This window comes from Loxodonta africana, chromosome 16 (assembly GCF_030014295.1).
Source record: "Loxodonta africana isolate mLoxAfr1 chromosome 16, mLoxAfr1.hap2, whole genome shotgun sequence".
Lineage (NCBI taxonomy): Eukaryota > Metazoa > Chordata > Mammalia > Proboscidea > Elephantidae > Loxodonta > Loxodonta africana.
Genome location: NC_087357.1, coordinates 37,595,083 through 37,619,720, shown reverse-complemented (window position 1 = coordinate 37,619,720; position 24,638 = coordinate 37,595,083). Strand labels below are relative to the sequence as shown.

Genomic DNA, 24,638 nt, shown 5'->3' with positions numbered 1-24,638 from the left:
TACAGATACAGAGATATGTGTGTGAGTGCCATATTAGTACAATCCATATCCTAGTATGATCACAGCTAGAGTGTGTGGGGTCAGCTAATGGAAAAAGAACTCTCTCATATTATTATTTATCACGGTGAAAGACTCAAACGACCCAAAATCTCAACAGTAGGGGAATAGTCTGACTTCAAACAGTCTGTGCGTAGGACCGCAGCTCCACTCAGGGGACATCACCCTCCAGAACAGTGGCAGATATGACATGCAGTGGAGCTGATCCTTAAAGGCCCCGCCAGCAAGGTCTATTGGGTAGTAAGTTTCTGGTTGGTCAATTAACAGGTAAATTATTCAAAGAAAATGGTCCCAACTCTACTTAGAAGAGGGTGTCTCCGAGCTAGCCATTATAAGGGCTTGAACTTGGATTGGCTTCCTAGTGGGTCCAAACCTGTCCTGCTCAAATGCAAAACCCTCTCATTTTAGCAAGTTCATATCCATTGAAAAGAAAATTATCACAAATACATGGACATACGTTTATCAGTGATTATTTCGGCTTGGTATTCTGTCGATTTGGACCTGATTCCTACAGTATTTTTGTCTGGGTGGATTGTAAAGGGGTACTTAGATATATGATGAGCTTGGATTTTCAGAATTAGAGGGAAATGTCTTGTGTTCTCCGAATCAGCTAGAAAAACATCCTGCTTGCCATGGAGGTGGGTTTCATGAAAAATCAAGCTACCAGATCTGTGAATTTGAGGGTCTCAGACTGCTTGTCTAACATCACTAATTTACAATATTTTTCAACTGTCCATGCAGGATATTATTGAAGATGGAGAAAGTTCTGAAGTTAAAGCTGTGTTAAATGATGAACGATATAAATCCTTCAAAGTAAGTGATTTTACGTATATTTATCTAAGGTGGCTTTTCAGTTCATCATATACCTTATTCTGGGCGGTCCAGGAAGCAGGCGCCTAAATAAATATGGCTGCCCTAGCTTATTACCATGCTACCTGGAGATACAAATCATCTTACTTTCTAGGACTCTGTTACTTTTGGATACAAATATCATGGAGACACAAGGACCTTGGGGACAGGCCAAGCCTGCTCATAAAAAGCAAACCCGAGTCTGGAAAGCTCCTCACTGCATCCTTTTCTACTTGAAGCAGGGTTTGTTACCTCCCAATTTTCCCTACCTTAGAGCTGCAGGTGGCAGAGACCTCCGAAAGGCCCTTCCACACGCGCGGCTCATTCCTTCAACCAAGGTAGCTTGGCTTCAGAGCCTCCCTCAACCCTGAGCCTTGGCTCAGAAGTGTTATGCACAGGCCTAAAATATGGTCGTGGGTAGGAGCCCAGGCTTGGAGTACAGACAGACCAAGGTTTGAGTCCAGGTTCTGTCACCTGTGGAGCCCTAGCGGTGTAGTGGTTAAGAGCTTGGGTTCTAGCCAAAGTGTCAGCAGTTCGAATCCACCAGCTGCTCCTTGGAAACCCTATGGGGCAGTTCTACTTTGTCATATAGGATCGCTAGTAGTCAGAATTATCTTGATGGCAACTGGTTTGGGTTTTTTTTTGGTCTGTCACTTCCCATCTGTGTGATGATGGAGAACTTATATCACCTACTTGAGCATTCCTCTTTAAAAGGTGAGAGTAAATATGCAGAGCATGCTTGCGTGAAAGAGACTCTTGCAAAGGCACGTGCCCATCAGGGATAACTGTCATCGCTTATTGACGGTACAGACAATGCCACAATCAGATTATCCCAGAACCGGCTTCCTCACCTGTTTCATTTAGTAATGCCACGTGTCAGGAAAGGACCCTGAAACAAAAATGTCTCCAGTAGACTACTATCACCCACCTTCGTGTCATATTCGGGAGAAACTGGGTCAGAGATTGCTTACACACCTTCTGAATTGCCTGAGACCTTAAAAAGTACCATTTCATTGTCACGATGATTATTTTTAAAACTAACAGCATGCCTTTTCCTCCATTTTTAGCTCTTCACTTCCGTATTTGGAGTGGGATTAAAGACATCTGAGAAATGGTTCAGGATGGGTTTCAGAAGTCTGAGTAAAATAAGGACAGACAAAACCCTGAAATTTACGGAAATGCAGGAAGCAGGTGAATTGTCTCTCTTGAAAAATCTCACATGGTTACTGTGGGGCTGGCCAGATTGTGGTGGAGATCTGATAAGTCAGCTGTATTTTAGCTCCAACCTGGGTGAGCTGGGATACCTCTTTTGCTTTCCTTGATGTTTGTGATTAAAAGCATAAACTTTCAGAATCAGACAGACCTGGATTTAAATCCTGCATCCAGCACTTTCTAGCAACATGACTGTGAGCAAGTTAAAGCCTTTGAGCCTTAGTTACCTCATCTGTGAAAGGGAGATTACATTGAGAAGTAAATCGTATACTACAGGTAAATCCCGTAGTACCATGCCTGTACAGAACAAAGGCACTCTCTGTGGTGGTATTGTTATTCCTTTATCCAGATGCCAAATTCGGTTTCACTGCTGATCTGGCTCTTACTGACTGATTCTTCGAGACATTTGGGTCCTGGCCGTATCCTTTGGTAAGAGATGTGAGTGAGGAGTCAAGGACAGAAAGTCGACATGGAGGACTGAAGAATAAAGAATACTCGAACAAACTAGAATTGTTGCTTAGCACAAATGTGAATATGCTTTAAAGATTGGAAACATAAGGCAAATGATGAAATCTAGGCACAGGGTTGATCTACCTGACCAGGACTCTTTAACCTGAGAAGTCTGTAGTGGGGCATGAAAGCTGGTATCACCTACCTGAAGCCCTGGCAGGGCCCTTTAGAGGTGAAGGTTACTTCCATGTTTCGAGGGTCTCAGTATATTTTTTAAAAATGAACATGTACATCAATGTTCATTGTGGCATTATTCACAATAGCCAAAAGATGAAAACAATCTGTCTTAGGATGGGCTCTCTAGAGGAGCAAAAGCAGTGAAATGTATGTATATATAAATATAAAGCAAGCGATTTAATTCAAGGAAATGGCTCATGCAGTTATGGGGGCTGTCAAGTCCCAAAATCCGTTTGTCAAGCATCAGGCTGGATGCTTCTCCCGATTCACACGGTTGCAGGGGCTGATGAACCCAAAATTGGCAGGTCAAATGGCAGGCTGCTGACTCATGTCCCAAGAACCAGAGGTCAGATGATGACCAGTCAGATGCAGGATCCAGAGTGAGCTTTGCCAGAACATCCATATATATTTGATGTGGGCCACACCCTCAAGGAAACTGACTGGCTTTCAGCTGATTGGCCTTTCAACTGATTGGGTGCTCACGTTAGATCACAAAATACAGGATGATTGCATAATATCTGCCAAACCACTGAGAATTGTGGCCTAGCCAAGTTGAAACATAAACTTAACCGTCCCATAAACCAAATGTCCGTCAACACAAGAATGGATAAACAAAGTGTGGTATATCCATACAATGGAACATCGTTGTTGTTGTTGTTGGGTGCCCTCAAGTAGATTCTGAATCATGGTAACCCCATATGACAGAGTAGAACTGCTCCACAGGGTTTTCTTGGCAGTAATCTTTATGGAAGAAGATTGCCAGTTCTTTCTCCCGCTGAGCAGCTGGGTGAGTCTGAACCACCAACCTTTCAGTTAACAACTGAGCAGTTAACCATTGTACCCCCAGGGCTCCTTAATGGAATATTATTTAGCCATAAAAAATAATGAAATTCTGATACATTCTGTGACATGAATGAATCTTGAAAACATTATGTTGAGTTAAATGATCCATTGTAAATAATGCTGCTATGAACATTGGTGTACCTAAAGGGTTACTTTACAATACAATTGTGATTCAAAAAAGGGTTGCAACCACAGTCTTGAGCAATATGGCTTCTGGAGTTACGGGGATTGATGCAGTCTCCAGAATTTTTAATGATATGAAAAGAAGGGAACTCCTACAAAAGGAAACCAGGAAAAAAAAAAAAAAAGGAAGAAAGAAAATAGTTTATTTGCTGTTTAAATAATCCCAAAGTCAAGCAACCGTAGAGGAAGCAAATCAAATCTTCGTAGGTCACATCGGTGATATAGAAGATTCCTACTCAACTTTTGTGAAGATGCTAACCTCTGAAAGATTGTTAATAAGCTTTATACTGTGCCATATAGGAAACAAAAGAGTGCAAGAAAAAACAGGTTCAGTGTTCACATTATGGGCTCTGAAACTATACAATTAATAAGCAAGATTTATACTAAATTTAGAGATACCATTAAAAAAAGATACATAAGTATTAAATGTAAGTATTGAGTAAATGGTTTAGAATCTGAGTAAGGACTCTCAACGCTTAGAAACTGAGAGTCAGTACAGTGTTTCACTTAGATGCAAACCCTTGTTAGATGACATCAAGGCTCTCAGGATTTAAGGCGCTCCCATTTCCCCAGCTTTATAAACTGGATTTTTCCCTTCCTACTGTGCTCTCCTGACCCAATGAATGAAGCAAGTGTCATTCATATAAGCAGTCAGTGATTGCTACCAATCACTGTTTAATAGGGTTATGTAGAAATCAAGGGATGCCTTCCCATCGGTGATGGTTAAGGTTGTGTGTCAGAAGACGACATGGAACCAGGGATATCATTGCTAATGTCAGATGGATCCTGGCTGAAAGTAGAGAATACCAGAAGGATGTTTACCTGTGTTTTATTGACTATGCAAAGGCATTCGACTGTATGGATCATAACAAATTATGGACAACATTGCAAAGAATGGGAATTCCAGAACACTTAACTGTGCTCATGAGGAACCTGTACATAGATCAAGAAGCAGTTGTTCAGACAGAACAAGGAGATACTGAGTGGTTTAAAGTCAGGAAAGGTGTACGTCATAGTTGTTCACCATACCTGTTTACTCTGTATGCTGAGGAAATAATCTGAGAAACTAGACTATATGAAGAAGAATGGGACATCAAAATCGGAGGAAGACTCATTAACAACCTACGTTATGCAGATGCTGAAAGTGAAGAGAACTTGAAGCACTTACTAATGAAAATCAAGGACCACAGCCTTCAGTATGGATTAACACCTCAACATAAAGAAAACAAAAATCCTCAGAACTGGACAAATAAGCAAGATCACGATAAATGGAGAAAAGATTGAAATTATCAAGGATTTCATTTTACTTGGATTCACAATCAACACCCATGGAAGCAGCAGTCAAGAAATCAAAAGACACATTACATTGGGTAAATCTGCTGCAAAGAACCTCTTTAAAGTGTTGAAAAGCAAAGATGTCACCTTGAAGACTAAGGTACACCTGAGCCAAGCCATGGTATTTTCAATTGCATCATATGAATGTGAAAGCTGGACAATGAATAAGGAAGACCGAAGAAGAATTGATGCTTTTGAATTGTGGTGTTGGTGAAGAATATTGAATATACAATGGACCACCAAAAGAACGAACAAATCTGTCTTGGAAGAAGTACAACCAGAATACTCCTTAGAAGTAAGGATGGTGAGACTGCATCTTCCATACTTTGGATGTGTCATCAGGAGGGTACAGTCCCTGGAGAAGGACATATTGCTTGGTAAAGTACAGAGTCAGCAGAAAAGAGGAAGACCCTCAATGAGGTAGATTGACACAGTGGCTGCAACAATGGACTCAAGCATAACAACAATTGTAAGGATGGTGCAGGACCGGGCAGTATATCATTCTGTTGTGCAGAGGGTCTCTATGAGTTGGAACTGACTCAACGGCACCTAACAACAATAAAAACTGTACTCTCCCAACCCAATGAATGAAGTAGGTGTCATTCATGTAAGCAGTCAGTGATTGCTACCAGATTGTTTAATGGGGTTATGTAGAACTCAGGGGATGCCTTCCCACCTGTAATGGTTAAGGTTGTGTGTCAAGTTGGCTGGGCCATAATTCTCAGTGGTTGGTAATTATGTAATGATGTAGTTTGACAATTATGTAAGGATGTAATTTGGCAGTTATGTAATGATATAGTCATCCTCCATGATGTGATCTGATGTGATCAGCCAATCATTTTCCTCGGGGGTGTGGTCTGCATTCGATAGATACATATGGATGTTCTGGCAAAGCTCATTTGCTTGCTCTGGATCCTGCATTTGGCTCGTCATCCAGTTCTCAGAATCTGAACCAGAGGCCTGCCATATAGGTTGCCAATCTCAGGATTCATCAGCTTCTGCAGCCTGTGAGCCAGCAGCCTGCCATCTTACCTGCCAATCTTGGATTCATCAGCCTCTACAGCCCATGAGCCAGTGGCCTGATGTCTGACCTGCCATTCTTTGGTCCGTCAGCTGCTGCAGCTATGTGAGTCAGGAGAAGCCTCCGGCGTGAGGCGTGATCCATAGACTTGGACTTGCCAGCCTCTACAACTGCGTGAGCCATCTCCTTGAGACAAATCTCTCTCTCTCTATATATGTATGTTTCACTGGTTTTGCTTCTCTAGAGAATCCACCTAAGACATGATCAGACTTATTTTAGTCCAAAAAACAGCTATATGCATCCCTTCTAGCAGCACTACAATTAATGGAATTATCCATGGCAATAGCTTAGAATACAGCAAAAGATAAGCTGATTGAACACATTGAAAGAATGATCCACAGGTTGGATGGAAAAGTTGATTTGGTATGACTTATAATTCCACTGGACTGCAGCTTCATGAGGCTTGAGTATTGGCTATGCCATATTGGTCTTGAAAAGTCAATTTTCGATATACAGCAGCACACACATAACATTATTCAGTGTGATAAGTTTCTTGTAAAAAGTTAAACCTCCCATTCCAAAAAGGAATGCCAATTAAGTTGTTTTCATGGTGTGAACAAATTATCATAGGACCTCCCTATGCATTTCATTTCTGATATCTCCACATCTTTTTAAATAGTTGGTAATCATGCCTTTGTTTCTATAATTGCACATACATTACTGAAAAAGTTTTGTGACTGCCAAATGAGTTGTACTTTGAATATAAGTCATGATGGCAATTTCTGTTTAAAAAGAGCCCTAATGGAACACTGCCTTTTAGATAAAAATTTCAGCCTCACAAAAATGGTCACGTTGCAATAAAAATTGCTTTATACAAGAAAAAAAGTAGAAAGTTTTATGATTTATAAAAGCCTTGTGGTTTGGTCCTGTAGGGTTGCTATGAGTCAGAATCGACTCGACGGTACTGGGTTTGTTTTTTGGTTTATGGTTTGGCATTGGACACGAGTTTATAGATGTAGGAACATGTTTGTTTGTGGTCTTGCCAACACATTTCTATAACTATCCCAACTTAGATATAGCATGGGAAGTTTGAATTTAAAAACTTGTGAACATGGTGTTCAAGCCAAATGGCCTCCCTGTCCCCTGACTCCTCTCCCTACCAGGATCCTGGTGGTGAGAAAGAAAGAACCAATAGATTTGCTCTGTGTCGTTCTGGAGAACTGAACCAGGGCCAGTGACGAATGAAACTCCAAGGAAGTAGACTTGGGCACATCAAAAAAAAAAAAAAGAGCTGCCCAAACAGAGTTTACAATTAGCAAATGGCTACCTCCAGAGATATCAAAGTCTGCAATTATTAGAAAGATTCAAGCAGACAGAGTTTGAATGACCCTTTTTTGGGGTTCCTAGCTAAGAGCAGTGGCTCATGTTGAAGGATAGGGCCCTGTGACTCTTTCTTGAAAATCCCAAGCTGTCCCTAAGGCCCTATGAATCTCCCCACGTCCCTGCTCACCTCCCTTCCAATTCTTCATCCCAATTCTTGCAGACGTGACCCCCACCCCATCTCCTTTCCTCTCACTTTCAAGACACCCTCCGTGGATCTGTGGGAATAGCCAAGTCATTAGCTCTTCATCATAATGACTGTGTCCCAGTTTTTATTTATCTGTGGTGGTCAGACAATGAAGCACCAAGCCAAACTACCTAAGACGTTGTCTCCCTCAATTCAGACACAAATCTTCTTCCTATTCTTGACTTTGATTTTTAAATTGATCCATCACCTTCCAACCTTAAGCTTTGCCATCCCAAATCCTTATGCATTATATTTTTTAAATAATAGCAAATAGCTTATTGATCAAGAAGTCTGGCTCTACAATTGGGAAATCATATTTGAACCATTTGGTTTCCAGAGGAATGTGAAATATTGCCTCCTTATTAGTCAGGAATATTGTCAACCCCTCTGTCAAAAAGCAAAGAGCCATTGTTACTATGAAAAATTCATTAACCAAATGGACAACATGGATTATTCTGTCTCTAAAAAAAAAAAAATTTTTTTTTTTTTTTTTATGGAAACTAAGTTTGACGTTAATGCCTGTGGTCATGTTCGCTCTATTTGGAGGGCAGAATTTCTAGCCAATGAGGGCTGGTTATTTTACTCTCTCCATTGACCTGTCAAATGGCCTATCAGGATTCCTCTACTACGAAGACCTTGTCAGCTGTGTGACCAAGGCTGAAGCAGATGCCGTCAGTGTGCTGGTTAAAGAGGCTGTGTGGGCGTTTCTGCCAGATGCCTTTGTCACCATGACAGGAGGGTTCCGGAGGTAAATAACAAAGACTACTTTTGCCTCTCCTGCTCTAACCCCTTCAGTGTCTCCTCTCTCCTACTGGCTTTTGAACACTGCACAAAAAGCCTTTTGTGATCTGGCATGGACCCTCTCTCTGTAGCCTCTTTTACTGCCCCTTCATTTTCATTTCAGCAACCACAAAGGACTTGCCATTCCCTATACACACCAGGGTGTTTCTTAACTCTGTGACTTTGCCTAGTCAGGCCTTCTAGTTGCACTGCCTTTCCTCAGATTGTGACCTTGCTAACTTCTCATCCTCTACAACTCAATTCAGATATCATCTCCTCCAGGAAGCCTTTCTTGACTTCCTCATCCTCTGTGGTGGGTCAGGCACCTCTCTTCTATGCCCTCTTGACCCCTGTCAATCACTTGGTGCACAGCATGATGGCAATCTGTTGGATGTGCGTTTTTACCCACTAAACTTTTAGAGCTTAGTACTCAGTGCAAGTCAGCTTAGTGCTCAGTGCCTGGCACAAAGAAGATGCTCAAGAAATGTTGGTTGACTCAATGAATGAATGAATGAGCTCTTAGCAGAAATAAAGTGTAGTTGTTGGATATTGAAACATCCAGTTCACAAAGGGATTCCTTCCTTCTCATCTCCTCCTCCAACCCTCCCCTGGCCCTCTTACCTGGTGGCTGTGTGGCTGTCAGCTATCTGGCAAGCCAGGTGTGAGGTAAGGCAGGAAGTAGGAGAAGATGGAATCTAAGAAAATGCCCCTAATCTACATCGTCATTTCAAGAGGCCAGCTTTGGATGTCATAGTTCTTAGCTTGACTTCTCTCTTTCTCTCTGTGTGCGTGTGTATACCTGTGTGTTTGTGTAGAAGGACTAATCTTCTTTGTCATTTTTTGCAACTCATATACGTAATTGTATACATACTATATATGATTTTTTCCTATGTTAAAAGTTTATTTTGCAAGTAAATAGAGTTCTTTAGTTTAAAATAAGAAGACAATAATTTTTTAAAATTTCGTGTTGCAAACCTTAAGCATTGGGCATAGAAACACAGGTGCTTTTTTAAAAATTGAGAGGCAAAGATCTAATTTATTTCCATTTTATCCTATTTTTTAATCAGGGGTAAGAAGGTTGGGCATGATGTAGATTTTTTAATTACCAGCCAAGGATCAACAGAGGAAGAACAGCAACAGCTTTTACATAAAGTGTTAAACTTGTGGAAAAAAGAGGTAAGAAGAAAGACAAAAAAACAAAAACAAAAACAAAAAACCAGATGCTTAGACATTCAGGCATTACATGAATATTGTTGAAGTTTGCACACAACTGTGTAGTGACAACTAAACAATTCTTTTTTTTTTTTTTTTTTAATTTATTTGTTGTGCTTTAGGTGAAAGTTTCCAAATCAAGGTAGTCTCTCATACAAAAAGCCATTCACACCCTGCCGGGCACTCCCAGCTGCTGTCCTCTTAACGAGACAGCACATTCCTCCTCTCCATTCTGTATTCCCCGTGTCCATTCAACCAGCTCCTGTCCCCTTCTTCCTTCTCATCTCGCTACCAGCCAGGAGTTGCTCACATAGTCTCCTGTGTCTACTTGAGCCATGAAGTTCACTCCTCACCAGCATCATTGTCTATCTTATAGTTCAGGCCAATCCCTGTCTGTAGAGTTGGTTTCAGGAACAGTTCCAATCTTGGGCTATCTGAGGACCATGACCGTCAGGATCCCTCTGGTCTCAGGCAGACCATTAAGCCTGGTCTTTTTATGAGAATTTGAGGTCTGCATCCCACTGATCTCGTGCTCCATCAGCGATTCTCTGTTGTATTTCCTGTCAGGGCAGTCATCGGTGGTAGCTGGGCACCATCTAGTTCTTCCAGTCTCAGGCTGATGCAGTCTCTGGTTTGTGTGACCCTTTCTGTCTCTTGGGCCCATATTTACGTTGTGTCTTTGGTGCTCTTCATTCTCCATTGCTCCAGACAGGTTGAGACCAATTTATGCATCTTAGATGGCCACTTGCTAGACTTTAAGACCCCAGATGCCTCTCACCAAAGTGGAATGCAGAACATTTTCTTAATACATTTTGTTATGCCAATTTACCTAGATGTCCCCTGAAACCATGGTCCCCAGACCCCTGTCCCTGCTACACTGGCCTTTGAAGCGTTTGGTTGTATTCAGGAAACTTCTTTGCTTTTGGTTTAGTCCAGTTGTATTGACTATCCCTGTGTTATGTGTTGCCCTTCCCTTCACCTAAATTTTTTTTGTCTACTATCTAGTTAGTGAATATCCCTCTCCCTCCCTCCCTGCCTTGGTAACCATCAAAGAATATTTTCTTCTGTGTTTAATCTAGAGTTCTCATAATAGTGGTCTCATGCAATATTTGTCCTTTTGCAAGTGACTAATTTCACTCAGCACAATGCCTTTCAGATTCCTCCATGTTATGAAATGTTTCCCATATTCATCGTTTTTCTTAATAGTTGCATAGTATTCCATTGTGTGAATATACCATAATTTATTTATCCATTCATCTGTTGATGGGCACCTTGGTTGCTTCCATTTTTTGCTATTGTAAACAGTGCAGCAATGAACATGGGTGTGCATATTTCTGTTCATGTAAAGGCTCTTATTTCTTTAGGGTATATTCCAAGGAGTGTAACTGCGGGGTCATATGGTAGTTCTATTTCTAGCTTTTAAAGGAAGTACCAAACCAATTTCCAAAGTGGTTATACCATTTTACATTCCTACCAGCAGTGTATAAGTGTTCCAGTCTCTCCACAACCTCTCCAACATTTATTATTTTGTGTTTCTTCGATTAATGCCAGCCTTGGAAACCCTGGTGGTGCAGTGGTTAAATGCTATGGCTGCTAACCAAAAGGTCAGCAGTTTGAATCCACCAGCCACTCCTTGGAAACTCTATGGGGCAGTTCTACTCTGCCCTATAGGGTCACTATGAGTCGGAATCGACTTGACGGCAGTGGGTTTGGTTTGGTTTTGGGTTTTGATGGGGAGAGATGGAATCTCATTGTAGTTTTGATTTCCATTTCTCTAATAGCTAATGATTGTGAGCATTTCCTCACGTATCTGTTAGCAGCCTGAATGTCTTCTTTGGTGAAGTGCCTGTTCATATCCTTTGCCCATTTTTTAATTGGGTTATTTGTCTTTTTGTTGTTGAGCTTTTGCAGTATCATGTAGATTTTAGAGATCAGGTGCTGATCAGAAATGTCATAGCTAAAAACTTTTTCCCAATCTGTAGGTAATCTTTTTACTCTTTTGGTGAAATCTTTGGATGAGCATAAGTGTTCGACTTTTAGGAGCTCCCAGTTATCTAATTTCTCTTCTGGTGTTTGTACATTTTTAGTAATGTTTTGTATACTGTTTATGCCATGTATTAAGGCTCCTAGCATTGTCCCTATTTTTTCTTTCATGATCCTTATTGTTTTAGATTTTATATTTAGGTCTTTGATCCATTTTAAGTTGGTTTTTGTGCTTGGTGTGAGATATGGGTCTTGTTTCATTTTTTTGGAGACGGATATCCAGTTATGCCAGCACCATTTCTTAAACAGACTGTATTTTCCCCATTTAACTGACTTTGGGCCTTTGTCAAATATCAACTGCTCATATGTGAATGGATTTATGTCTGGATTCTCAATTCTGTTCCATTGGTCCATGTATCTGTTGTTGCACCAGTATCAGGCTGTTTTGGCTACTGTGGCGGTATAATAGATTCTAAAATCAGGTAAAGTAAGGCCTCCAAATTTGTTCTTCTTTTTCAGTAATGCTTTACTTATCCGGGGCCTCTTTCCCTTCCATATGAAGTTGGTGATTGGTTCCCCATCTCATTAAAAAATGTCACTGGTATTTGGATCAGGATTGCATTGTATCTATAGATCACTTGGGGCAGAGTGGACATTTTTACAATGTTGAGTCAACATCTAATCAATTCCTAACTATTTGCAACAGTTCACACAATACCACATGCACAAGCAGTGAGACTTAGTTGCTTCGGTCCAAGTACACATTATAAATATATATCTTGTTTATTTACACTTGGAAACCCTGGTGGCATAGTGGTTAAGAGTTACGGCTGCAAACCCTAAAGGTCGGTGGTTCAAATCTACCAAGCACTGCTTGGAAACTCTATGGGGCAGTTTTACTCTGTCCTATAGAGTCACTATGAGTCGGAATTGACTGGACGGTGAAGGGTTTGGTTTTGGGTTTTACTTATGCTTACCCTCTTACCAAAGCGGTCTGGGGCAGCTATGCATCTGTGTTTGACATGCAAAGGCATTAAAGCACCCAAATGCTACAGAATACATGATAACACACCCCAGTGACTAAAATTAAATTCTTTGGGGATTATTTGCTCTTGCAGTTACCACTCAGGCTTAGGAATAAATTGCAAGCTTCTGCCTCTCTCTACCCCACATCTGCCTAATGCCCTGAAGACTTCTCACCCTCGGGTAGACAAACTGGATGATAGCAAGTATTGCTGGGCATACTTAGAATGACATACTAACTTTCTGACTAGGCAACGTTAGATACAACACGAGTCAGTAAGCTTATTCCACTCTGTCTCCAAGGCAGGCAGAGTAACCACCTCTAATGAGAAAAAAAAAAATTCCATAATGTTACCTAGGAGAGGAAGTCATCTGCGACATGGGGCAGAGCCTCCAGCCATTACCCTTTGGGCCAATTAAACCTGCTCATCAGGGACACTATATATAAATATAAAGGGACACTAATTCAAAGCAACTTCACAGAAACAGTTTGGCTTTTTATGGGTTGGTTGGTTGGCTTTAAAGTGGGTGTGGGGAGGAGCTGAGCCCTGGTGTGAGATTCAGAAGATTGGAGGTTCTTTTGCAGCTTTGCCATTAGATGGCTGTGAGTCAGCCCCTCTAATTGTAAACTCCTGCAAAGAGAGGATAACAGAACCACTTCCTTTCCTCGTATTGCCAGGTGGGCCCAATGCAAGGACAAAAACATACCCACTTCTGCTCAAACGTGTAAAGATTTCACTAATGGCTTTTGTTCGTTAGGAGCCCAGTATAGAATCACAAACGCTCTCCATGGGAGACCAATACTGATGTCTTCCTATTTATTTTCAGGGATTGCTTTTGTACAGTGACCTTATCGAGTCCACATTTGAAAAGCTCAAGTTGCCTAGCAGGAAGGTGGATGCTTTAGACCATTTTCAAAAATGCTTTCTGATTTTAAAGTTGCACCATCAGAGGATAGACAACAGCAAGTCCAGCCAGCTGCAAGGAAAGACCTGGAAGGCCATTCGTGTGGACCTGGTCATGTGCCCGTATGAGTGCCATGCCTTCGCCCTGCTGGGCTGGACTGGCTCCAGGGTAAGCGCTACACAGATCAATCAGATCATGTTAGCTTTCCAAAAGACATCAGCTGTGTTAACCTGAGCCCAGGGGAGAGACAATGGTGGTGGGGTGGGGGTGATGGGGCAAGGGGCTGTCCCCAAAACCCCTAAATCAAGGCATTCCCCCACATGTGGAACTGATTTGCAGGTGTGGTGCCCACACCTGCAGCATTAGCCTCACCTGGGAACAGGTTAGAAATGTAAATTCTTGGGTATCCCTCAGACCTACTGAATCAGAACTCTGGGGGTAAAGCCCACCAATCTGTGTTTGAAAAGCCCTCCCAGATGATTCTGATGCATCTCAAGTGTAAAAAACACCAGTACAAAAACCAGCAGGGTGGTTAAGAGTACAGGCTTGGCTCAATCCAGACCTATTTACAAGTCCCTGCTGTGCCTCTCACTGGCTGAGTGATCTTGGACACGTTCTTCACACCCTTTAAGACTCTGTTTTCCCATCAGGAAAGTGAGAGCAATAACTGTAGCTCCCTCCCTGGGTTGCCAGGGTTATGTGAGACAACCCTGGCAAGGGCCTCAGCACCATGTCAGGCCCTTGGTCAGTGCAGGATAAACGTAGCTCCGACCAGTAACCAGTTGCCGTGTTGTATTCTAAGCACCCAGAACATAAATGGCACATAGTAGGCACAACAAATATTTGCTGAATGAATACTACTATTCTGCAAATAAAGGGCATTATCATCATCCTGAATGGTCTACAGGGAAATGCTCCTGAGGGATCCAGGAATATGTCTCTCATCCCACAGGGGGCTAAGGAGCCAAGGGCAGCCCCTCACTGCCCCCATTCATCTCCTGCACAGCCCTCTCTTCATACAGAGTGTGAGCAGCCATCACTGTGCTAAATGCTGGGGGAGGGGAAGAGGTTGGCCCAGGGCCCTGGGGCTGGGGTAAAGTGCTAAGAAACACCCTGTAGTTTCATAGACCTGCAGCTACTGCACCCAGAATTTTCTTCATCCAGATTCTACCACAACCTTTGTTCCCTCTCTGCCCTATTATAAAAGACTTCTGGTTGGGAAGTCTGTCTTCTCACGTACCCAGGTGGTGGACAAGGGCAGTTCTCAGTCAGCTTTCCATATAGGCCTAAACCCATGGCTATGGAGTCAATTCCGACTCATACCCATTGCCATCCAGTCAATTCTGACTCATAGTGACCCTACAGGACAGAGTAGAATTGCCCTGTAGAGTTTCCAGGGAGCGCCTGGTGGATTTGAACTGCCGACCTTTTGGTTAGCAGCCGTGGCACTTAACCACTATGCCACCAGGGTTTCCGACTCATAGTGACCCTATAAAACAGAGTAGAATTGCCCCATAGAGTTTCCAAGACTGTAATCTTTACAGATGCAAACTACCACATCTTTCTCCTGCAGAGTGGCTGGTGGGTTCAAACCCCCACTTTCTAATTAGCAGCCAAGCTGTTAACCACTGCGCCACCAAGGCTCCTTCCATATAGGCCTGTTGTTGTTGTTGTTGTTAGGTGCCATTGTGGGTCTTCCTCTTTTTCACTGACCCTCTACTTTACCTCCTGATAAATGTCCAAATTATATAATTCAGTCTTAACACCCTTGCTTCTAAGGATCATTCTGCCTGTACTTGTTCCAAGACAGATTTGTTTGTTCTTCTCGCAGCCCATGGTATATTCAGTATTCTTCGCCAATACCATAATTCAAATGCATTAATTCTTCTTCAGTCTTCCTTACTAATTGTCCAGCTTTTGAATGCATATGAGGCGATTAAAAATACCATGGCGTGGGTCACACTCACCTTAGTCCTCAAAGTGATGTCTTTGCTCTTTAACACTTTAAAGAAGTCTTTTGCAGCAGGTTTGCCCAATCCAATACGTCATTTGATTTCTTACCTGCTGCTTCCATGGACATTGATTGTGAATCTAAGTAAAATGAAATCCTTGACAGCTTCAATCTTTTCTCTGTTTATCATGATTTTGCTTATTAGTCAATTTGTGAGGATTTTTGTTTTCTTTGTGTTGAGGTGTAATCCATACTGAAGGCTGTGGTCTTTGATCTTCATCAGTAAGTACTTCAAGTCCTCTTTCGACAAGGAGGGTTGTGTCATCTGCATATCACAGGTTGTTAATGAGTCTTCCTCCAATCCTGATGCCATATAGTCTAGGTTCTCAGATTATTTGCTCAGCCTACAGGTTGAATAAGTATGGTGAAAGGATACAACCCTGACACACCCCTTTCCTGATTTTAAACCATGCAGTATCCCTTTGTTCTGTTCGAACCTACTGCCTCTTGATCTATGTACAGGTTTCTCATGAGCACAATTAAGTGTTCTGGAATTCCCATTCTTTGTAATGTTATCCATAATTTGTTATGATCCACACAATCGAATGGCTTTATGTAGTCAACAAAACACAGGTAAACATCTTTCTGGTATTTTCTGCTTTCAGCCAAGATCCATCTGACATCAGCAATGATATGCCTCATCCCCACAGCCTCTTCTTAGAACTAAATAGGAAATTATTCATTGCCACTAAACAACAACAACAAACCCTCTGCCATTGAGCCAATTCTGACTCATAGCAACCCTATAGGACACTGAAGAACTGTCCCCCGGGGTTTAGAAGACCGTAACTTTTAAGGAAGCCAACTGCCTTATCTTTCTCCAGCTGAGCGGCTGGTGGGTTCCAACGCCCTTGCCGCTGACCCGTTAGCAGCCGAGCATTTAACTGCTAAGCCACAGGGATCCTTTCATCGCCACTAGAGGGCGCAATTATCCCACGCCTTTCTTAAACAAATTCCTCCTAGAAAACACAGAATTTCTATGTCCGCGCTTCTCAGGGAAATTACGGTAGTTTCAACTACAACTCTATTTATTGTCCTCTCTTTTCCAAGGTTTTCCTGTCCTCTGTTTTAGGCTTCAGGCTTTTCTGCCTGCAGCCTCAGAGCCCACCAGGATCATGGGAGATGCCATTATGAGAGCACGCCGCTCAGCCCATCAGCTTTACAGAATCTCTGTATAAGAGGCTGTTAGAGCTGGAAGGGAAGGGACCTTAGTAGTTCAGTACCCATCTCGTTTGACCAGCCAGGATTCAGAGAGGCTGGGGGACAACATCCAGGCTGGACTCTTGGTCCCCTGACTCCTCATCCTCTTTTAACAGCAAAGATATTTTTTAAAAAGCTGTTATTTATTCAGCATTCACTCTGAATCAGGTATTGTTCTGGAAACTTTGCGTATTATCTTTCTTCAATAATCCTCACAATACTCATTCATTCATTCAACAAATATTTGCCATATATCTTCTCTGTGCCAGGCACTATTTGAGGTGGGAGGGGGTTTATGGTTATGAACAACACATCCTTTCATGTTCTCACAAAGCTTCTGTTCTAGTGTGCACGTGCGCCAGAGAGGGGCAGGGTGGGTTGCCCAGACAGAAAACAAACAGAATAATTCCAGAAAGTGGTGAGTATCCTGAGAAGTGACCAGCAGCGTCTGGGGGTTCTTTAGGAGAGAATGGTCTGACGTTTGAACAGAGCTGGAAATGGAGAGGCAGCAGCATGCCCAGACTGAGGGAGAGCATTCCAGCCAGAGAGGCCAGTAAGAGTGAAGTTCGGAGGCTGGAGCATGTTGGTGCATCTGAGGGACTCAAAGGCCTGAGCGACTACTGGGGGATAGAGGTAGGTGGTGAGGTTGGAGAGGTGGGTGGCACCAGATAGGTTAGGGCTCTGTAGCCCATGTTTGGGTTTTATTCTAAGAGTGATGGGTCTGTGGGGACAGTTTTAAGCATGGCAGCAGTATGACCTGTTTTGCCTTTGTAAAAGGAGCACTGGTTGCTGTGTTGAGGATGGACTGGGGGAGGCGGAAAGGCAAGGGTAGAAGCAGAGAGACCCCTTGGGGGCTATGGCAGTAGTAGACCTATAGGCAGGCCAGCGGAGCAGGAAGAAGTATCCCACTTAGGGACTCTTTTGGAAGTGGAGCTGACAGGACATTCTGATGGATTAGATGTAGGGGTGAAAGAGAGAGGGGATCTGGGATGCCTCCGCTGAGAGACTGTTACACCTGCTTGATGACTGGGGATCCAGAGTGCCTTAGGCACCGCAATAGTGTCAGGACTGGAAACCAGGCCTGTCATTTGTCCAACCACTGAAGGGAGAGGGGCAGTCAGCTTGCAGTTGGATCTGGGAAGCTCCCCATTAGGAGAAAGCTGGTAGCGCCTGGGCAGTGGGCCCGGCAGAGAACGATCATGAATGTGAAACAGAGCCAAGTATAAAAATACTTGTACATCACCCTCACCCCAACTCCCACCCCACCCTACCTTTGCCGCAGTCTGCTGGACCTCACCCTAAGTAGGCATAGAAGTTTACAGCTGGCCAGACAAGGAACTGAGAGACAAGAGGACACACGGGGGACCTTTCTCCTTACCTGTGCCAAGCCTGTCCTCGACCTCTGTGCTGAGATTCAGAACCAGTTATGAAGCAGCTTGGCCCATGGTGCAGGTCAGAGGCAGAGAGCAGATGCCGTGACGGGCATCTGGGCATCCCAAAGAACAAAAGCCAAACCGAAGTGGCTGAGCGCGGGAGAGCCTTCCTGTGTGCTCATGTGCTAGGGGACACATAAGTGCCAAAGGAAGCACCCCAAGTACATCTTATGACTCAAACCCTGAAGCTGTTGGCTCAGATAGCAATAAAACCTCATTAAAAGGATCAGCGGTGGGAGACTCATGGTGTCTGCCAGAAGTAAGTGTGGCCTGAATTAAAGGGGAACTCTTCCTACCCTGAAAAGGGAAGGTCCTGTCAGGGTTCTATGATATGCCTTCAGCCAAGGGCCTGAGAGGGCCAAGGAACTCATTCCTTCCTTTCATTCATAGCCCTGCCCCTAATAGCTGGCTGGCCCAGGGATTGATGTGGACAAAAGCCAGAGAATAATTAAAAAAAAAAAAAAAGAAGAAAAAGGCTTCAGATGAGATGTACTACCAGGTGGGGGTACCATTTGCTAAGGCTTAAGAATGACGACCCCTAGATTACTAGGGGGAAATTTTAAAGCAAAAGAAGGAGAGACCGAAGTTAGAGAAAAGACTATATGAAGTATGACTCTTTGCCTCTTTGGGGATTTGAAAACATTCATTCACTCAGCAAAGACTTGTTGAACCCTTACTCTGTCCCTGGCATTGTGCAAGCCGCAGGTATAGAGAAAAGCAGCAAACATGAGCTCTGCCGTGATAAGGCTTTGCCCGGGGGTAATATCTCTTTGTGAATGCTTAGTGGAGATAGATATTTACTGTAGTGATTTAGCTTTCATTAAACACATAATAAGGAGCCCTGGTGGCACAGTAGTTAAGTGCTTGGCTGCTAATCGAATGGTCAGTGGTTCAAACCCAACAGTGGCTTCGTGGCAGAAAAGACCTGGTGATCTGTTTCCTTTGGGGGCAGTTCTACTCTTTCCTATAGGGTTGCTTTGAGCTGGAATTGACTTGATGGCACAGAACAACAACAACACAAACACATAATTAATACTGAAGACATTCTGGACTCGATAGCAATTTATTTTAATTATCTCTTGTCCAGCAGTTTGAGAGGGACATCCGGCACTATGCCTCGCATGAGCGGAAGATGATACTGGACAACCATGCTCTGTATGACAAGACCAAGGTAGAGTCTTCTCCCTGAGATGGGCTACTTTGACCCTCAACCCTAAGGCTGGCTCCCTGAGCACTTTGCTGAACTGATTTTAGTGTCCAAGTACAGTTTCCTTTGCCATGATTTTCCTGTTCCCACAGATTACAGTTGAGGGCTGATGGAAAGATCCCAGCAGCACACAGTCCCCAGCTGTCCCAGAATGCACCTCAGGGGCTTTTGGCCCAAAGACAACAAACTAGTTGGGCCTCCAGAATCATTCTAGCAGTGGATACCTATTGAGTTTGTACGTCCTTGTTTGCAATGAGTAACTCCAGAAAAAAACAAAGACCCTCCAATTCACAAATACCACTCTAGTACGCTTTAAATGCAGTGGGCAGTAACATCCTGAGTGATCACTTTGGTCATTAATGAGAGTCTACTGCAAGAATTGAGAGCAACAGAGCTCCCCTGAGAGGGTGATGGACAGTCCCTTGCTAAGAGACTCATTTGGCATGCTGGCCTTGCAGAGGTCATGATCCAAGTACATGCCTCAGCAAAATGATAAATTACTTTTTGAATTATAAAGAGTTAAATATCCAACTCTTAAATCCACAAGTACCAAGGACCAATTGTTCTTATGGTGGTCAAAGACACAAAACTAGGCTCCAAGGGGAAAGGAGATACACAAGAACTAGAAGGGTACTTGCCCTCTAGGAGCTAATAGTCTAAATAACTGACCAAAAGAGAGAATTTAGCTTCTATAACCGCAGCGTGAGTCAGAATCGACTTGACGGCACTGGGTTTTTTTTGGTTTAACTGCAGCATCCAGAATTAACAGTGGCTTCAAAAAAAAAAAATTTTTTTTTTCAGGTATGGCTGTAGCCAGGTGCTGAGGTAGACTTTCCTCAGTATTGGTTTCATGCTCGGGGAGGGTTTTCTCATGAGTTCCATCCTTCTAGTTTAGCTATTCCAAAAGATAAGAAGAGTTTCTTGGCTAATAGTTCCAGCAAGAAACCTAGCTGATGTTCATTGGCCAGGCCTTGGTCATTTGCCCCTTCTTGGAGCTTGGGGTGGGATGTTCTTCACCTGAACCTTATGGACTAAGGGTTAGGGGCTGCTGCCAGTAGGGGGCCATGGATGCTGGCAGGAAAGTCTCCAACGTCTAGTATATGAGTGGTGGTAGATTCATATAACAGAATTTAGGAACAACTACAAATTAACACATAATTAATAGTTCAGTGTCAGCAAGTGTCTATATAAGTGTGCTACACACAAGAAGGGACGGAGGAGAAGTGGTGCTAGGTTTTAAAGAGATTGTGGGGCGGGAGGCAGGGCAGCAGCACCAGTGGAAGACTGGGAGGAGAAGTCAACACATAGAAATACCCTGTAATTACCTATAGCAGGAGTTCATAGTTCAGGCTGCACATTATAATTACCTAGTGAGCTTTTAAGTAGACTGATGCCAAGATGTCTTGCCCTGAGATTCTGATTTCTTTGAACTGGGGTATGGCTCAAGCTCTGGTTATAAAAACTCCTTTTGGTCATTGTAATGAACAGCCGTGGTCAAGAATTACAGACCCCTAGGAAAAAATCCAAAAGCCTTTTGCTGAATGTGTAAAGATGTCATGATTTTATCTTAACTCATTTAGTACTCGGTTTTTGGGTGGGAAAATATAAAAATTACAGAATTTAGTAAAGATGACTTTTATACTCAGAAACAGAATTATAATTTGGCAATAATTCATTCTGACAAGACAGTTTTACAAGTAGTAACTCCACTGTGTCAGCACTGAGATGCTTCACAAAAATATTCTGAATGTACACATTTCTTATTATGTTTCCAGAGGATATTTCTCAAAGCAGGCAGCGAAGAAGAAATTTTTGCACATCTGGGCCTGGATTACATTGAACCATGGGAAAGAAATGCCTAGAAAAGAGTCCTGGATTTTTTTCTGTTTTGTGTGTGTGTGTGTACATGTGTTTTGGTTTTTTTTTTTGCTACATTTTGTTATAAGATCAAGTTAAATAACTATGCTTCATGTTATAGTAAAAAGCTTCCTTAGAAAAGTTCAGGATTCTTCAACTTTTACTGAAATGTAGATTGCTACTAGAAATAAGTTGTTTTGGAAACATAATAAAGCACCACCTAGTAACAGGTTATGCTCTAACAGACCATTTGTATGGCTGTTGCTTAGAATTCACGTTGCATTTTTCCATAGAAACAGTATTACACTTGGTGGCTCATTTCCAAGGAAGCTCATCAAAGCCCACTTTGCCCACAGTGTAACTGAAGTACTATATTATCTCCATTAAAAATAGGAAGAAACAAGATGGTGGAGTCTTCTTTTCTTCACTTAAATATTATAAAAACACTTTTAAACAAAAATGGAATAAGAAAATTTTGAAATTTACCTTAAGGAGGAAACAGGTTTAATTAGAAGATGCAGAGATTCTGAAGGGGACTCTGGGTCCCTTCTGGAAAGAAGGGCTAACTCTTGGCTCTGGCTCAGCTAAGCTCAAAGCCTGTTTCTCCCCCTTCACCACGGAGCCGCGTCACTAGATGTCCCAGCACAAGGCCACATGAGGAAATATGCCCACTGCTTTCACTTGGACGGAAGCAGAATTGCCTAAAGTACCAAACGAACATCTTTCTCTTTTTTCCACCTTGGAGTCTTTCTCTGGATTTTGGTGGTCCAGTCTCTCTCAGGAAGGTGATCTCTTTTTGGTCTTTTCATCTCAAGGCACCTAAGGTATGGGTGGAATGCCCCAGGTTCCAGATCAATTCTGGCCTTCCAGTTTCTCCAGGAGGGCATAGACCCTATGACTTGATGGGATTTAAAAGCCATCTGTTGCAGCTACTCTGTGTCCTCAGCCTGCTGAGGAGATGGGAGGACCCTTGGCCACCGTTCTCCCTTCCTTCCAGCCTCCTTAGAGAGGAGGGTATTGGGAGATCCAGGACCCCATACAGGCTTGATGTCCTACGCTGAGTAGAAGGAGGGAGATTTCTTCCTTTCCTGGTGTAGAACCTGGAGATGGGGCATGAGTCAGTTTTGCCAAAAATGATGCATAAGAAGCCATCTCAACACTTTGTGTCATAAGACAACACAGATCTGCATATTGGCTGGGAGTCAGCTGATCTAGGCAGGGCTCTACTCCCCATGTTCCTCATCCTCATGTCCCTGAGACTAGTGGCTTGACCTGGGCATATTCTTCCCATGATGGCAGCAGAAATGCAAAAGCAAGCAAGCCCAAGCATGCAAATGCTTTTCAAGACTCTTGCCATTGTAGTTTAATATCCAAGTGGCCAAAGCACACCACGTGCCTAAGTCTCAGGGGATGGGGAATTATACTCTGTCCACAATGGGAGGACATTGCCAAGTTATATGTCAAAAGGGCATGGGTGCAGGGAGGGGTGAAGAACTGGGGTCATTAATGCAAGCTACTTTGGGGAGTCAAGGGTTTAGTTTCTTTTCATTCTCCTCTTTTCCCACTAACTGTCTCACTTAATCCCAGTAAATCTCAGGCAAGTGCCATCCTGGTAAATCTGGGGAGACAGTGCTTCTGCTCAGCAGGAGCATTGAGCTTTGAAGGCAAAGATGGTGGAAGATTCAAAGGAGGGGCTGGCTGCAGAGGGAAACTCACCCCAGTGTCTGAGTTTTAAGAGAAAGAAAGACCTTGAGGTGAGTTTCTGTTGCCCAGTCAAGCCACATATAAGTGGCCACTACACCCCTCAGCATCACATCACAACTACATTGACTATCTGCTGCAGGTATTCTGCTGTGTGTCTCGTGGGCATTGTCCCATTTAATCAGTCCAATATCCCTTAAGTGAGTACGACACCTGCTTTACAAAGGAGGGAAAGCTGAGGTGTTCCCTGCCCAAGGTCAAGCTGATATGCAGCAAAGCTGGGGTTTGAGCCCAGGTCCAGGGCTGTCTGAATCCAAAGGCAATGCTTGTTACCACTAGGCAGGAAGGTTCAGGAGTGGGTATTTAGCTGTGTTCACTCAGTCATTCAACAAATATATTGACAGGTTTGCCTGGGACAGTTCCAGGTTATGGTTGCTGTCCCTATATGATAGTACACCCTTTCTGTCTTAAAAGTTTCTGGTTTGGAGGATGATAAGTTATATGATCACCCTATTTATTGAGCCCTTATTGTGGTGCTGAGGATTCAGAGTGAACAAAACATGGCAGCTTCTCTTGCTTGGGACCTCTTGGGAACTAAAGGCCACCCAGGGGAAGTCTTGTAGACCCAGCTGAGGAGAGGAAACCTCCAACTGACCTCCCCTGAGACAAGAAGTCACAACGTGTTCTAGGTGGCTGAGATGAAGCCTGAGGGCCCTATAAGACCAGCCTGGAGCCAGCTTGGCTGGGCCCTGGCACACAACGGGGCCTGAGATGACCTTTGATAGGCTCCCCCATATCCAGGGACATAACTACAAACTATATCCACAGGTTGACTGAGGGGTCAGCAAAAAGCTCAGGACAGGGAAGGGAGGGGAGGAGAGGGCAAATCCTAGGCCCAGGGTGGTCAGGGCTTAATGTTGGAAATCCAGGCCTCTTTTTATTATTTCAGCCTCTCTTAAAGAAGAGGCCTGGAAAGTAAGGGAAGAAAAATGAACAACAAAATGGCAATGCCAGAGATAAATGGCTGGCCAGCACCACAGTAGGAGAGCTGTCTTGTGGCAGGGGAAGATTAATGGCCCTGCAAGGTAAGGATAATACAGTGTTAGAAACTCTAGGGGGTGGGGTGGGGTGGGAGACCATATGGGCTGGGAAGGTGAGGGGGGTGTTATTGAGGGGGATGGGTGACTTCACAGAGGAAGGGGAGGGAGTTGACCCGGTTTTAAAGAAAGATATAATTCAGAGCCACACAAGGTAGGGTAAGGGAAGTGGGGGGTAGGTAAGGAGGGGAGTAGACAGCAGCCACCCACACTGAGAAAGGCCTCATAGTCCAGCATAACATGGCAAATTATACTCACATGCCTTGAATCCCCAAATCCACACACAAAAAATCTCTTAACTCCTTTCCTCTGCCCCAATGTTTCCAAGTGTGATATTCAAGATTATTTTAGGTAGTATATAGGTGAATTTTTTTATACCAGTATAACCAACAAGCATCTATTAAGTGCCTACTATATAGCAGCCATTTTTCTAGGCTCTGGGCATAGAGCAGCAAAGAAAACAGTCAAATATGT

The 24,638-nt window shown here is 43.2% G+C and overlaps 1 protein-coding gene across 1 annotated transcript in view; it reads left to right on the top strand.

Annotated features, from left to right (window-relative positions):
• The window catches only part of DNTT (DNA nucleotidylexotransferase), a 44,888-nt gene extending 21,340 nt beyond the window's left edge, over nt 1-23,548 (top strand). Inside the window, exons 5-11 of the mRNA XM_023546870.2 lie at nt 799-870; nt 1,974-2,097; nt 8,370-8,502; nt 9,602-9,710; nt 13,581-13,826; nt 19,390-19,473; nt 21,285-23,548. Of these exons, the coding sequence (XP_023402638.2) occupies nt 799-870; nt 1,974-2,097; nt 8,370-8,502; nt 9,602-9,710; nt 13,581-13,826; nt 19,390-19,473; nt 21,285-21,371 (855 nt within the window). The 3' untranslated portion in view covers nt 21,372-23,548. The remainder of the gene's footprint in view (nt 1-798; nt 871-1,973; nt 2,098-8,369; nt 8,503-9,601; nt 9,711-13,580; nt 13,827-19,389; nt 19,474-21,284) is intronic.
• Nucleotides 23,549-24,638: the final 1,090 nt, after the last annotated feature.